A 17,138-nucleotide genomic window follows, 5' to 3' on the forward strand; every position below is an offset into this window, starting at 1 on the left:
TGAAGAGAATTATCTGCTAGGCCTGAAAACAAAAATATAGCAGAATATTTTCCCAGCAACTGCCAGAATTCACACCTTAAAGTGAAAGCTCATGAAAAAGCACCCACCACATCTGGGTGTCCACATCGTATCTGTAGAGATCATCTGCAAGCCGGTATTTATTGGCGCTGAAAGCCTTGTAGCCTCCGTGAACATACAGGGCCTTGGTCCTGTGGTCATAGACACTGCTATGGCCGTAGCCTCCTTGGACAAGGGCACCATGGGTAGGTAATATGCTCCATGTGTTCTTATCTGGGAAGAGAAGACAGTTAAAGGCAAATGTGCAGGCTCCTCCTCTCTAATACTTAAAATATCAAAGAGCTTAGGACAAGAGAACAGATTTCAGGAGAACTGATACATATAACTTTCTTTTATCTTTCTATTTTTAAAGGAAGGCGACCTAAAATTTCTAACAAAGCTAGGTAGCCAAACTTCAATCTGTTAAATGTTCGGATGTTCTAATATGCCATGTAGGAAAATTACATTAAATTTTAAAGACTCAGATTCCCCTCAATTGAACAGATAATTCACCATGACCTTTAGTTACCAATACACAGACGTACTTTACAGGCCTACTTTCTCCAAATATCAATTATAGCTGGTACTCCTACTCCACAAAAACAGATATAATAAAATTTAACCAAAGGAAAGATTACAGATTAAGCGGAAATCACACTCCATTAAACTAACCCTAAAGGGCTATCTAAATTCTTTTTCTTCAGAATATTTGCTGTTTTGAATCATTTTTACTTATTTTATTTTCAACACCCAAAACATTTAATGCCATCTTTGGGCCCTTGCAAAATTGACAGTGACAAATATATACTACATAGCAGCATCAATAATCTGAATTTCATTGGTAATATATAAATGTTAACTGCAGATCAAGATAAAGTACTGGATAAAGGTTAGGTTGAATCTCGTTAAATGGTCATAATAACAAGGGTAAAGGTTATCAATGAGACATTCAAAAGATCCACTGGAAAAAATATACCTACCCAAGTCATATTCTTGCACATTGCTTATATATCCATAGAGAGGGCAGTGACCAAAGATGACCAGCATAACCACTCGGCCAGTTTTCAACGTGACAATGTGTGCCGAGTGCCCGACCACTGCATACTGCTCCTTTGCTTTAGGGGTCAACAATACCCATGATTCATTATGAATATGAAACACTCGCAACTCATTGGTCACATTCCCTGTTGAATCAATTTTTCCTCCATACATGTAAATTTTATCCTAGGGAAAAAAATGTAAATAAAATTCTAAAAAACAATGACAGGCTCAAATCTGAGAACAGAAAAGGATCAATTCAAAACCTTGATATTATTCTTAGCTTAAAAAGTGTTACTGAAATGCACCTTTCTGTCAATTATTACGAAAAAGACGGAGAAAGGAACAAAATAAATTACACTCTGTATCTCTAACACTTTGCCACTTTTCTTGGACTTCCTCTCACGAGAAAATGATTTGGAAAAATAAAGTTGAAACGTTCCCCCATCCTATCATAAACCACAAAAACAAGGAAATGAAAATGATTATTCAGTTACATTGCAATGTGGCTATTCTTGGCTAAACTTGCTAACAAACACAAAAGCTAATCTACACTGTATTGATTTTTAACCATTTAGTATCACAATCATAATATCCCAGTACAATTTTAATCTATTCAAATCTCTCAGCTTAAATTAGTTTCAACTTTAATTTCCACTTATAACTTAGCCAATTACATACCCTTCCAAAACAGAAAGTTTCCCCCAATTAAAAGCCAACAGTGAAGTCAAAATCACAGAGACAGAAACTAGAATGGTGGTTGCCAGGGGCGGGGCAAAGGAAGAAATGGGGAATTATTGTTTAATGGACACAGAGCTGCAGTTTTACAAGATGATAAGACTTACAGAGATGGGTAGTGGTAACAGTTGTATAATATTATGAATGTATTTAATACCACTGAATTGTACACTTAAAATGGTTAAGATGGTAAATTTTACATTATGTGTATTTTACCACAATAAAAAAGATTAGGGGAAAAAACCCAACACCAACTAGGTTTTCAACCACATAATACAGTAAAGTAACCGTGGAAGAGTTGTGTTTCTAGCTTAGTACACAGTGGAGACATTTTACCTTGTATAATGCTAAAGAATGACCGTATCTAACAACCACATTGTTCACAGAAGGGTTCAGTGTGAGCCACTCCCTAGAAGCAAGGTCATACCTACAAAACAAACAGATCATATTTTCACCCAAATGACAAAACAGAACATCTTGTACTCTTTTATTTGTGATATAATCCAGTTTAGAGTTGCTCATTAAATCTGTCATGGACATGGGGAGGTGCCTTGGGCCCACTGGGCATGGAAGAACTCCAGAAGTAGAGCTAGGCTGCACAGCCCTGGGACAAGAAAGAAGAAAAATCTACTAAAGTTTCTAATGCTTCCTGAAAATCTTTTCTACACACTGTCTAAAGTACTTGAAAGTTGCATTATACTCACAGGATTGAAAACTTTTATTACCATAACTTTTCTTTCATTTAATCATGCAAAATTGAAGATACACACTGAAAAGGGATGATAATTAAAAAAAATTTCTAACCTTTGCCTTTCTTTATCTAATTGATTTTAAAAGTCATATTTTCAAGAAAACTAGAATATCATTATAGCATTTCAACTATACTATGAATACATTTAAAGACCTTTAAAATACAAAAAATGCCCCAAAGAAACACAATCTTGCCTTGCAGCATTAATCACATTCAATGTCTTAGAATATTCACTTTGTTTTTGAGGAAAACATCACTCTATTGTTTTTATTAAAATCATACATACTCATTATGAAGACTGTAACCAATGAAAAAAAACCTAAACACAACCCCACATCCCATCACCTAGAAATGAATATCATTAAGTAAATATCATTCCAGACGTTTTTCTATGCATATGTACAGACAGAAGAATAAATTGATAATATATATACACACACCAAGGGGAGCATACTATGGATGACACTTTTAATAAATAGTGTTAATTCTACTTTTTATATAATAGGAAAAACAAACCCAAGGGAAATCAATGATATTATTATACTTTAAATAAATCTTTAGTAACTTTCTCTAAGCTTTTCTGAATATTTCAAGTTTTTTAAAAATTATGGAAAACATTATTATATATAAACAAGACCTAAGAAAGTTTTATCACATAATAGCAAAAAAGCAAACATATCCATCAATAGAAAACAGATTAACAAATTATATCTATATAATAAGTCAATTATATTTCATAAAATATAATATACTGAGTGAAAAATAAATACACTACTCAAGCAACATATTATCAACATAAATCTCAAAACAACATTGAGCTAAAAAGTAAACTGCAGAACACTGTTCCTATAAAGACTAGAAGCAGAAAATTTATTAATTCTAATACATGTGCCTATATATTTAAAGTGTAAAGATACGTATGTGAACAAATGACACCACAAAATCAGGATATTGATTATCTCTGGGATTCTAGAGGGGCATGCAGGGTCTTAACTATGTAAGCAATGTTTGATTCCCTAACTTGGGTGGTGAGTACATTAGTATTCATTATTTTTCTCTAAACCTTTCCTTTTGCCTTAAATATTTTATACATGATCTGAAGCAAATATATCAAAATGGTGATATTTATTAAATGTGAGTGCTAGATAAATCAATACCAATTACTTTTCATGTATTCTTTGAATATTCTACATTTTAAAAAATACATGAAAAATTATTCAGAGGTTGGATTTAGTTTTAAGTCATATATAATTTAATTGTGGACAGAATGCACTAACTTTCTGCCGTGAAAGTTGAAAACCTTACCAACCCACCTTTCCTCCCATTTCCTCTCCCAATTTCTGTTATATAATTCTACACTGTCCAGGTTCATAACATTCACATTCCATTCTATAACTAACTACACTGGATCTGTACTTTAGCTGTATTTTAGCTGAGCCAATCTCTTCACAGTCCTCTTACCACAACTTCTCCTTCTTGAGTCTTTAATTCTTAATTGCTCAATTTTACTGTCAAGTGGCTTTTTTTCTAGTAGAGCTCATCTATGCACCTTTCCCTAAATTCCTTCATGTTTAAGAATATCTGCTCACTAGCTTTGCAGTTGTATGACACCTTGGCTGGGTATAATATTCTTGGGGTGTCCTTTCTTTCCCACAGAACTTTGCAGATGCTGTTCCTTTGAACACTGCTGGTATTGAAAGTTGCTATGGAGAAGTCTGAGGCTAGTCTGATTTTTCCTTTTACATGATTTTCTTCTCTTCTTGGAAGCATAAAAAAGTCTCAATCATTCTCATTCTCTCTTCCTGCTCCCCTCCCCTCTCTCCTCACTCCCTCCCTCCCTTTCTCTCTCTCTCTCTCTTTTTTTTTTTGCTGAGGAAGATTAACCCTGAGCTAACATCTGTGCCAATCTTCCTCCACTTTATATGTGGGTTGCTGCTACAGCATGGCTGATAAGTGGTGTAGGTCCGCGCCCAGGATCCGAATCTGCAAACCCAGACCACCAAAACAGAGCACACTGAACTTAACCACTATGCCACAGGACTGGTCCAACTCTCTCACTATTTTTTAAAGATACAGTATTGTACTTTACTTGAGGTAGAAATAACTTAAATCCATCCAGGGAAATGGTCTTACAAAACAGACTGTATATCCCTGCAACACTTTTGTGGAACTCTGGCTTGGAAACACTTTCCAAGTGTTTCCTGAGAAAGACTACTATGGCTTTATATACCATACCATTTGCCATATACATCTTATGTTCAAGCATGGCCTATTTCAGTAAGCTTGAAAGAGAGGAAAGAACCAGAGAGCACAGAAAAAAGTCTCCAGATGATCCAATCCACATCTCTTTCAAGTGACACGGAGGGTGCTCAATCCGTATCTGCATGCATTTTGCCGTTCCTCAGTCAACAACATATCAGCCCAAGAGCTGGTCAGAGACATCAGGGTGCTGGCAGGTCCCCATAACTTGGCTAAGATGAAGTGCCAGAAGATACTTACATAATAGGCTGCCACTCTTTTCACCACACAGAGAAACAAACACAGGACAAGAACAATGTTGATACAATAAACCGTAAAAAATGCCAAGCACCAAATAAATGCTCCTCCTTCTGGGAGCCAAGTCCAAGATAATGGAATAGTGAACAACCAGTTCTAAGACTTGGATAGGCAGATAAGCAAAAACAAACTTCAGGAATTAAGAAATAGGTGTCTTCCACAGAACTGCAGCCATCTCTCTCACAAACTCCTCGATGCCTGGTAACACAATGCCCATAATGCCACAGGACACATGCTCCACCACCCACAGTGGCCTGGTATCCAACCACAGCATCTGGCCATCCAAAAACCACAGCAAAGGCTCTGTGGAGATTGGATGTGACCCCAGCCAGCAGGAGGCACAAAACTACCTGAGGCTTCCCACACAGTAATATGTCCTTTATCCTAAAAGTTCAATAACTTGATAAATCAAGTCTTTTCGTCAACCACCTATAAAATTTTCCTGAAACATCTTGTGCTATTTCAATCTTTTTGTTCTGTTAGGTTCTTTTCTTCAGTGATGGCAATTATCTTTATATTGCATCACTTCTTTTGTCTTCCATGTGTTTTTGCTTTTTTCTAAGTATTTCAAACTTTTTGCCTATATTCACTGGAATCATCTCTATTAACTTGTCACTAATTCAATTTTCATTCTAGTTTTGCTGTATATAATTTATCCATATTTCTTTAGGTCTGCAATCTCCCATTTCATCTCATACTGTTATTATGATCTTTTTGTCTTTCAGCTTATTTTTCTGAATTCAATTTATCATTAAGTTGATCTATAGAAAGAAGCAATTAGAAGGAATCTCCTGCTCCTTGAAGTTACTTTTCCTCTACGATTGGCTCTTGTGAGCTTTTTACATGCTGTCTTCTGTCTTCCTCTTTATTATTTCATCATAGAATATTTGCATTAGCTACAATGTCACTTCTTTCACCTTGCTTGTGGTTAGAGATTGCTCTCCAGACATTTTCTTTGCAAAGTGTGGGTGATTTCTAAATTCTTTTTCCACTGTTTCTACGACAAGTTTATCTTTTCACCCTAACTTTAGTGTGAGAGCTGGTATTTTATGTTCTATCCACTTTTCTGAAGTCTGAGGAAATGTTGGGGTTCTAATGGGGAGAGGGTGCAGTCTAGGAGAATATAATACCCAGACTCTACTCTCTTCTTAAGATTTTAAGTGTCCTCCCCCAGTGTTCAAAGCATATACCAAATTAAACAGAAGCCCTGACTTCTGGGTAAAGTCAGCCACTTGATCAGTTTCTCTCTTTTTCACATGATCCTCCCCAGTAACAATCTCACCCACTCTTCAGTTAAAAGAGTAAAAAAAAATGATACCCATTCAGTTGCTTGTTTCTAGATTTGGGGCTATTAGTGAGAATTCTCAGACTCTCACTCATATGGTTTTTACAGGATGGAGAAGGGGTCAGCCTTGCTGTCCCGGTGAGTCTGTTTTAAAGTTTACTGGATTACGTGACACTCCTTTCCTTGTTTGGTTACCTGTTGCTCAATTTCTTACTATTTTTTTTCAACTTTTTGAAAACACTTTTTTGTTCAAAGAAAGGAAATTCAGCAACGAGGTTTCAACTGGAAATCCTAACCCTGGAGACCAAGACCATTTGTTTTGCAAGAGGATCCTTTGGTAACAATAAAACAGGAACTGCTTTTTAATGCAACTTAAAAGTTCTGGGTTAACAGCGTTGTGGAGAAACAGAGAATAAGCACAATTCTTGAAATATTCTTACATAATAGTATAAATGATAAAATTTATACTCTAAGTTCCAGAAATACTTCCTCTAAAAGGAGTCACTATATTTACTTTTCGTGCATTAGTAAAAATTTATTTGAAACTGTATTAATATTTACATGAAACACATAAAGCTGTAAAAATTATGTTTTGATCAAGTACAAGCAGAAGAAATGTTACGATCTATAAAACAAATGTGACTCATGAGGTACACCAAATAAAAGCAAGAGGTGACACTAGTATTTCTAGGAACAAATATTTATCAAGGAAATAAATAATTATTTATTCTCCCATTCATTTGATAAATACTTATTTGAGCATGTTCTATGAGCCCTGACTTGAGTGAGTAAACAAGGTATCTAACCTTGGAGAACATATAGTGGAAAAGGCAGGAAACGAGCAAGCATAACAATGGGCACAGACAGAATTAAAAATTACGAATACTGCTCTAAAGGAAATGAGAACTATGAAAAAGAACAGCGAGAACCTGCCTGAACTGGCTGATCAGGGAAGATCTCTCTGTGAGTCAGTTAACTGAGAGCTAAGGGGTGAGAATAAACCAGGCTGAGGTACAAGAGCACAATAGTTTAGACAGAGAAACAGTGAACACACAGGGCCTTAAAGTGAGGATGCACATGGTGAGTTCTGGGTAAAGAAAGAGGGCCGGTGGGACAGAAGTACAGTGAATGGAGGCAGGAGGGGTACAAGTTAAGTCTGGGAAGGTAAGACGTGGTCAGATAAGGTAGGCCCATTATGGCCAGTGGGAAGCCATTGATGGGTTTTAAGAAGGTAATAAATGATATGATTTATACTGTTAAAGAATCATCCCAATTGATATTTAGAAAATAGATTAAGAGGAATGAATGGAAACAGACTTGGTAAGAATCTACTGCTGAAGCCTAGGTGAAAGACAACGGCAGGCTGGTCACAGAGAGAAAAGAAGGAATATGGCGTGTATTTGGTGACGAAGTTGATGGGGCTTGATATGAGGTTATGATATGAGGATGTGAAGGACAAGAAGTATCAAAATAACTCCCAGATTTCTTGCTTCGAGAGAGGATGATGCCAGGCACAAGAGTAAAAATCACATAAATGGTAGAATATATGACTATCATAATACCTGTGTAACAGTGGAAGGGACAATCACTTTCACATCTTTAATTTTACCTTTACTTCTCAAGGGGCATGGCACTGGAAGTAGTAAGAAGTGGTTAGATTAGGGATAGATTTTAAAGGAGGAGCTAACAAGATTTGCTGAAATATTGTAGCAGACAGACACTAGGGTGGTCCTCAAGATCTCTGCCTCTTAGCATTCATAACCATGTATGATCGGCCCCCTCAAGTATGAGCAGGATCTATGACTTGCTTCTAACCAACAGAATATGGCAAAGATGATGAGTTGTCATTTCCGTAACATCCATCCTGCTAGCAGACTCAGTCTAGAGACTCTCCTTGTGGCCTGATGAAGTAAGCAGCCATACAGAGGAAGCCCAAGTGATAAGGAACTGTTGGTGGCCTCCAGTTGATAGCCAGCAAGAAGCCAGGACCCTCAGTCTTACAATCAAAGGAAATGGATTCTGCCAACAACCTTAGTGAGCTTGGAAGTGGATTCTTCCCCAGTTGAAACTAGATGAGAACAAAGGCTAGGGGACTCCTTGATTGCAGAAGACTCAGTTAAGCTGTGCCCAGACTCCTGACCAGCAGAAACTATGAGGTAATAAATGTGAGTTGTCTAAGCTGCTAAGTTTATGGCAATTTCTTATACAGCAAGAGACAATACACACTGATATGGGGTGTAAAAAGCAAGAAGTCGAAGATGATTTCAAATTTTTGGCTTAAACAAAATTTTTGAAGGATAGAGTCGTCCTCAACTGAGACAGAGACATCTAAGGCAAGAACAGGCTTGGGAAAAAGATCAGTTTTGGACACATGAAGTTTAAGATGTCTGTGAGACAGCCAAAAGATCAAGATGTCAAATAAAGAGGTAGAGATATGAGTTCAGGTGAAAAGTCTAGGACGTAGATATAAATTTGGGAGTCAATAGCATGAAGGCCAAGATATTATATGAGATCACCAAGAAAGTGAACATACACTCTCAGGGAAGAAGACCAAGGGCTGAGCCCTGGGACACGTTCAGAAGTCAGTGAGCTAAAGAGGAACCAGCTAAGGAGGCTGAGAAGGAATAAGTAGTTAGAAAAAATTTCAAGAGAATGTGGAGTCCTGGAAGCCAAGTGAAGCAAGTGTTTAAAAGAGGAGGAAGGGACTAGGTGTATCAAATGTTGGTGACAGATCAAGTAAGATGAGGACTAAGAATTAAAAATTTAAAATTCAGCTCCTGACTCACACTAGCCACATTTCTAATGCTCAATAACCACATGTGGCTAGTGACGTGACAGTGTGATACAACAGTGTAAATATAGAACACTTCCAACATGACTGAATCAGAAACTGTCCACTGGACAGTTCTGATGTACAGAACAGAAGAGAGAATAAATGAACACAGATACAGGTAACGGTTAAATGTGGTGGCGGCAGTTTGTGAAAAGTCCTCTTCTGATAACTTTTATCTTTCAAAACAGAAATAGGAAGCAAGACCATTAGCTGAGAGTGAAAACAGGAGAAAATGTGGTGGAGATTTGAAAAATGAAAAGAAAGTATGACAGCTGAGCAGGAGAATGAGAAAGAACCAACAGACTGTAAACCCCTCTGGAAGGCAGGGATTGACTGCTGGAGTGTGCCCACTTCCTGAACCTGTGTGTGCATGCCTTTTGTCAATATCGGGCACTTTTCAACCATTATTTCTTCAAACAGTTTTTTAGACACATCGTTCTCCTCTCCTTCCAGCACTCCTACAGTGACAGAAATGTTAAGACGTTTTTTGTTATAGTCCACAGGTTTCTGAGGTTCTGTTCATTTTTTTAATATTCTATATTCTCTCTGTTGTTCAGATTGAGGCATTTCTATCTTGTTCTATCTTGAAGTTCGCTGAATCTTTCCTCTATCCTCTCCATTCTGCTGTTGGGCCTATCCACTGAGATTTCTGTTTTGGTTACCGTTTTTTCAGTTCTAAAGTTTCCATTTGATTCTTCTTTATATTTTTTCATTCTTTGGTGACACTATTTTTTCATTTGTTTCAAGTGTGTCCACAACTGCTTGTTGAAGCATCTTTATAATGGCTGCTTTAAAATCCTGTCAGATAATTCTAATATCTGTGTCATCCTGGTGTCAGCATCTCTTGATTGCCTTTTCTCATTCACATTGAGATTTTTCCTGGCTCTTAGCATGACAAATGATTTTCAATTGAAATTTGACCATTTTGGGTACCATGATTTGAGATTCTGGATCTTATTTAAATCTCCTGTTATAGCAGGCTTCCTCTGACACCACCCAAGCAGAGAGTGGGAACGTCAACTCATTACTGTTGTTACTGCCAGACAGGGTAGGATTCCAGGCTCCCCACATGGTCTCCACTCATGTCGCAGGGGTGGGGAGGCCTCACTACTGCCTGGTGGAGAAGAAAGTCCCAGCTCCCTAAGTGGCCTTCTCTAACACTACACTGGCAGCGGGGGTTGGAGCACCTAACTACTTCCCGACAAGAGTGGAAAATCTAGACTCTCCACTCAGACTTTGCTGGCAGGGGTGAGGGTGGGGCTACAGTTCTTTGTGTGGTATTTGGCTGGAGTAGAGTGGTTACTGTCTGGAAGTTTTCTGTCTGGCTAAGCTCCCCCTTTCCTGGTCCTCGAGCTAGAGAGAACAGGTTTTTCTTGGGGCTTTTTAAGCTTGTGCCTATTGACATTTCCAGATTGGTGATTTTTCCAACATCAAGTCTGGGATATATAAGACAAAAAGAAAACCCCTGGAATTTACTGCTAAGTTATTCCTTGGGTCTTGAGGTCCCTAGACAGAATGACTTCTCTCTACCTTTCAGAGTTTTCTCATGTTTGTTTTATAGATAATGTTCAGGGTTAACTGTACTTACTACAAAGAACAGGGGAAAGTAAATTTATTTATGATTTTTTTAAAATTTCCTTGTTCATATTCTATTTCTAAAGGAGTATCTGTTATGTTTAGCTACTCTGTGTTCCTTCTAGGTTTGTCTTCAACTCTGAAATTATTTTTAAATTCTTTCCTAATTTCTAGCATCTCATTTCCAAATTTTTCCACTTTTGATTATATTGTTCTTTCACGTCTTGTATCATTTTTTTTTGTACTTGAGCTTTGGGAATACTAAGTTGTCATTTTCATCAGGTTAGTGAGCATATTCTCTATTGCGCTTTCACGAATGAAGGGCTGTTGCTCTACTCTTTATTTTCTTATTTCCTGTAACAACTTTCTACGAGATCTGACCTTGATATTTTTTTGTTGCTCAATTTTAAGTAAAATTACTTTTCCCTGAACTTTCACCAGAGAGGCTCAGTTTAGGATAGTTTCTCTAATTTCTCAGCTCTCTAGATCACTTTTTTGTTGTTGGAGTGTACTATTCAAATAGATGGTAGCTTACTTGTTGACATCTCTTGGCTCTGTTCTCCTCCCTGACCATTACCTAGACTTTCTTTTACTTTTTCTCTACTGTCCCTGTCCTGTTCAATTTGAATTCTCTTCCCAGCAGCTTCTCCTCAGTGTGGAACTTTCTCCTGCAAAGAGACTTTGGCTGGTTCATTCTAAGAGTTAATAAGGCATAAACTCCTCCAGCCCTTCAGACCCCACCACAGATCCCTAGAGCTCACCCACTACTAGAATGTGCAAAGTCTGTCCAATTCCACCTGCTGTTCTCAAAGTGGCTTCCTGAATTTTTGAGCGAGTCTCTTCTGGTTACTGGAGCCTGTGGGTCAGCTCAGTGCTCCCCTTTGCTTCCTCCTACACAGATGCTGATACCACATAGGTCTAGTAGCTGTCAATGATTTAGCCCCATCCATTTGTGTAGATACAATCTGACCAAGTTTTGTTACAGATGTTAACAATGTGTTCTTGATTTTGCTATCCTAGCTGTTCTGTGTGTTTTAATTGGGGATTCAGAAACTATGCCACCACTGTCATATTTCCAGAATCCCTTAAAGAACAGATGTTGGTTTTTGACAACCTTCATTAATATAACATGCCTAGAAAAAACTCTCAGGGCACAAAATCAGCATGAATAAGTGTTCATAAATTTCTCCCAAAAGTCAGTCTCCATAGCTAATTCCACTGTGACAACATATATTTTCCCTACAAGATGAGCAACATGGACCAGCAAATAGACCTTGAACCCTGGGAAGTATTAGACAATGGTATAATTTCCACTAGCAAACTATAACTTCAAACTATTTGATCTACAGGAATGTTAATTAAATTAAGAGGTAAAGTAACCCCCTATTTATATAGAACCTACTATATGTACCAAAAGCAAAATATGAGAGACAGTATCTGGAAAAGATGAATTACTGCTTATTACAACCATGAATTCATTGTGGTTCCCAATTTCAAAAACTAAGAATACATGAAAACACTCTCGAATACTACTACCAAAATATTAACAGTGAGTTTGCTCAGGTAATGGAATTACTGATGATTTCTTTTCTTTTGGCTATCTTTATAAATTTCCAAAATAGAAAATTAAGATTCTGTTTAAAACAACTTACGCTAGAACCATGTTGTAATCTGAGTGGTTGAACATATATCCTCCAACAACCCACATTATATCTCCATTGACCACAGCTTTGTGAGAGGCTCTGGGAAGCTTTAGGTTAGAATATTCCTCTCGAGTCCAAAACGACTGGTTAGCTGGTACAGGAATTGAACATCCAGGACCTAATAAAACATAACAAATTAGCTTCAAGAAACGCAGCTTTAAAATTATTGCATTTCAAGTTTTAATCATCTAACTGTAACAAATATCTAAAGAATACTTAGTCTTTCCTTTAGATCTAAATATCAGAAAAACCCTTTAATTTGTGCTTTCAATTTACTTAAAGCTAGTGACCAAGGGTAATCTCTAACAAAATTCAAAATCATATACTTTCTAATGATGACTTGACCATATCCAGATTAGGATCTTTTAGTAATAAAACACTTGCTTAAGCAGTTCTCAGAGGAAAGAGTAAACAAAGGAATTATTAACTCAAATGAAAAACTTTAAAGTTAAAATGTAAAGACTAGTCGCAAGAGCAAAAATACAAACTATCCATTTCCTGGAAAATCAAGAAACTCCATTCTTGGGAAGTTTGGCTTCTGCTGCAACATTTGCACAGTGGTTGGTACTCATATGCTTCAATCATCTAACTTCCTTGATGTCAGGCAAATGGAAAAAACTAAAGCATTTAAACAAGCACATTTCCATTCAAAATAACAGTGTTCTGAGGAAGAGGTAAATGTATAAAGAAAATCACTAAATCAGTAATAGCTGTCATCCCAGCCCTTAAAGAATTTGCTAAAGCTTCTTTAATAATCCGTATCTGTAGGTAATTCCATCAGCTGACTGCTTTAGGATTCCACTGTATAAGTGACTCCAATTTTCCCCAAATTTTTTGAAAGTCTCCGAGGAGATACCATTATTGTCAGCTCTTGTCCCACCTCCCAGCTTGGTTCTCTTCTACGTCTTCTTATGTCTGAGACCAAGTTCTCCAACTCTCAGGAATGAATAGCAAAGAATGTCAAACCTCTCCACAATTCCAGAGACCACAACCACACATGTATGAAATTCAGATTTGTAAGAAGCTGAATAAAGAGATGTGAAAACTTAAATGCTACCCAATATTTGATTAACATAAATGGTTTAGAAGCTGGGAATAAAGTCAACCTATAATTTATTAAACTGTGAGAACATACGGTAAATAGGAAGAAGAACAAAAACAAAAGAAGCTCCTACCCTGCCACTCTGAGAAGCAGGAGCATCCTCTGACGTCACTCGAATTACAGTTGCCGCGATGAGGAAAACCACAGTCATTCATACAGTAAGGAATGTCACATGCTTCACCTTTCCAGTTTTCAGAACATTCACACTGAACAGTGTTGCTGCTATTACTCATCTTACATTCTCCTCGGCCTGAGCAATTATTTGGACACATGTCAAAACTATAAAGACAGTAGGGAGAAATTAAATCAACACAAAGCAACACTTTTAACACAACTTCCTCCTACACAAGGTTTAAGAATGTCACTGTCTTTCTAATTCATTCACAAGCATAATTGCAGTACTTACCATTCGGCCTAAACAAGGTCACTCAACACTGCATAACTAGGGCAAGTAACAAAATCAAACCAACCCTGTTAGATTCTCATAAGAGACAAGTTAAAGAAATCACAAACAGAGAAGAGATTCTTGTAAAATGTCCAATCTTAGCTTCTCAATGGTGGGATGACTATCCTATTCTTGGTAGCCCACAAATGATGAGCATTACAGAATTGCCAAATGCATGCTCGTAAGTTTGAAGAGAAAAAGGATAAAACCAACCACCAACAATACACTCCTATCCTCATGGTACATATGCCTCTGGATGGTCTCTGAAAATTTATAAAATTTAAGATTATTGCCCAGATTGGGGTACTTAAAATTCCTTAGTAAGTTTATCTACTCATTTCAGATGGAAGAAAAGGGAGGGCCAGTTTAACCTAATACAGAAGTTTAACTATGTGTCTCACAAGGATGTGACAAGATAATTATATTGACAGCACTTTAAAAAGACATAATTCAGATTTTAAAAAGGGGGAGACAACTGGACTATCAAGATACTTTAAGAGTGTAGATTTCTTCTCAGGCCTGTAAAGAAAACTAAAAAAATTTTGTAGCAAAGCATGTCAGAAAATCAGGAATCAGTTATAAAAACAAGCCAATTAATATTCATGCCTATACCCAAATATCAGTTTATGATATATCTATAATAAAATTTTATAAATCAGTATTTGTATAACCTATATAATTATATGATACATACATATGCCTATTTTCCAAGCCCCAATAAGCAGAACAATAAAGCATTTGATAAAAAAGCTGAATGCTCTTCTTGTAGGCCTCTAGAAAGTGGTGCCTACTGTCTTTATATACTAATACAAACACGAAAGTAAAGCTTCAATAAAGGTCAATTTCTTCTTTACCAAGAAAAAGGCCTTTGCAAGGCAATAGTTTACAAAAAATAAAGTGTAAATTTCAGATTGGACTTGTTATGCTGAAATGGCTACAACAATCACACTTCATTTTTATAAAAGACCTATAAGAAAACTGAGATGAGCATGTTCATTATGTGCTCAAACCTATGCTTTACACCAATAATATGTCAAATAATTTCCCACAAACACACTCAAAAATCATACATGAGGGAATGGCATGCAACCAAAACTTAATGTTCTTGAAAAACAAAGAGGAGGAAGCAACCCTTAGCACTTTTTAAACTATAAGAGGGAAGGTATAATGTCAACTTCTCCACTCAAGTGCCCTTAGGCATAGGTTTACTGCATGTGCCAAAATTAACCTTGAGCACTCTTTAGAGCAGTGAGTTACATAAAATTTCAAAACACAAAAATTATTTTTGAATCTCTAAAAAGTGAAGACGGCAGGTAATACATCAAAACATCTGCTTGTATATCTATCCCAATAGGAATAATGACTTAAAATACGACTCAGAGTGAGAAATAAGACAAAGTGCCAACTTGTGTGAAAATAAAATATAACTCTTTGGGGTTTTTTTCTTTTAAAAGAAAATTAGGGAGCTGTGGGTACAAGCCTCAAGGGTCCTCCAGCTGAGGTCAGCCCAAAGCTAGGATTCAACGCAACCTGAGGACACTTGGAAAATGAATGACAATGTTTTATGTATGTGCTTCTGGGCATTTTTCTGGGAATAAAGACCATCATTTTATTTGGCTTTGTACAGGGTCTGGGACCCCTAAAACGTTTTAGGACTCTTTTTTAAAGAACAGAGATCTTAGAACCAAGAAGCTAATAAAATTTAAGATAACCTCATCACTTCTTCATTTAACGAATACTAATTCTGCTCTCTAGGAGAGATCAAGGCTTCCCCCTACACTCGTCTCCAAGAAAGAAAAGGCCAATCAGGTAAGAATAACCTGCATTCCTGGGGAAGACACTGGCCACAGAGCTAGGAGAAGAGCTCTCCAGTGACAGGGCAAAGCGCTTCCCATGCCGAGGCGTGCTTGAATTGTCTGCTCTCCTGGGGTGCTCCCTCCCTGGAGTTTCTCTTCTCCCCCAAGGCTGCTACAGTGAGAGGCCCTACCACAGTGAAGTTTCTGTCCTCCAGCCCCTGACCTAGGAACCTATGGGGAACCCAGAATGAAGGCTAGAGCAGTGCCACTCAGAATGTTGACCGTGAACAGGCAGGAGCAGCACCACCTAGGAGCTTATCAGAAACACAGATTCTCAGACCCCTGCTCTGCTGAACTACAATCTCTGGGTAGGACCCAGGAATCTGTGTCTTAACAAGCCTTCCAGGAGATTCTGTGCATGTGAAGTTTGAGAAGCCCTGGCCTAAACCCACATCTCCCCTCTGCCCTCTCCCCTTCAGAGCCAAACTTCTTCACAGAGTGTCCCAATCTCAATGCCATGACTTTCCAACCTTCCATCCTGAACTGTGTCCCCACCAGGCCCCTGACTCTACCTACTGGATCATCTGGGGCCTCCTCTGCTTACTGAACCTGATAGCTGTCAGCTCCCTCCTTCTTGAGACTTTCTTTTCTGGGCTTCTGGGACAATACAACTCACTGGCATTCCTCTGCCCCTTAGCTGCCTCTACCATCCCTCTCTTTACTGTGCACATACCTCAAAGGCCAGTCAGTCACTGTCCACATGCCAGGGATTCCCTGCTGACATCCCCAGCCCTGACAGCTCTTCTGAGGTCTAGATCCTACTTAGACATCTCACATGTCCCCAGCTAAACTCAACAGCCTCTCCCCTCAACCAGCCTTTATGGCTACCGGCATCGCTAAAAATCACCTTGCTAGTACTGTGATAAGCTGCCCAGACTGCCAAGTCAGGAACCCTGGGCGCCTGGAAAACTGAATCAACATACCAATCGAGATAGAGACAGCCTGAAAGGATACTCAGATACCAAGAAAAAGGGCAGAAAAAGAACTCAGCATAAAGGTTACACATGCGGGTTACTGCCTATGCCAGGAGTTGGCAACTTATTCTGTAAAAGGCCAATTGGCATTGTAGGCTTTGTGGGCCAGAGAAGCTGTTTATCACAGACATCTTGCTTATGGCATTTTATGAATTTAACTACTTATGAAAATAAACATTTCCTAAGAAGAAAAAAAGAAAAGACGAAAGTTAACCTCTCTCCTAC

General features: G+C 37.8%; 1 protein-coding gene across 5 annotated transcripts in view; it reads right to left on the bottom strand.

Moving 5' to 3' along the window:
* Positions 1 to 17,138, bottom strand: part of ATRN (attractin) — a 178,334-nt gene that overhangs the window by 103,055 nt on the left and 58,141 nt on the right. For all 5 annotated transcript variants that reach the window (XM_070587929.1, XM_070587933.1, XM_070587930.1 and 2 more), the window contains exons 5-9: positions 13,712 to 13,917; positions 12,486 to 12,654; positions 2,170 to 2,260; positions 1,038 to 1,281; positions 108 to 291 (exon numbers count right to left, since the gene is read on the bottom strand). In XM_070587929.1, coding sequence (XP_070444030.1) covers positions 108 to 291; positions 1,038 to 1,281; positions 2,170 to 2,260; positions 12,486 to 12,654; positions 13,712 to 13,917 — 894 coding nt within the window. The remainder of the gene's footprint in view (positions 1 to 107; positions 292 to 1,037; positions 1,282 to 2,169; positions 2,261 to 12,485; positions 12,655 to 13,711; positions 13,918 to 17,138) is intronic.

Source organism: Equus przewalskii, chromosome 21, assembly GCF_037783145.1.
Source record: "Equus przewalskii isolate Varuska chromosome 21, EquPr2, whole genome shotgun sequence".
Classification (NCBI taxonomy): domain Eukaryota; kingdom Metazoa; phylum Chordata; class Mammalia; order Perissodactyla; family Equidae; genus Equus; species Equus przewalskii.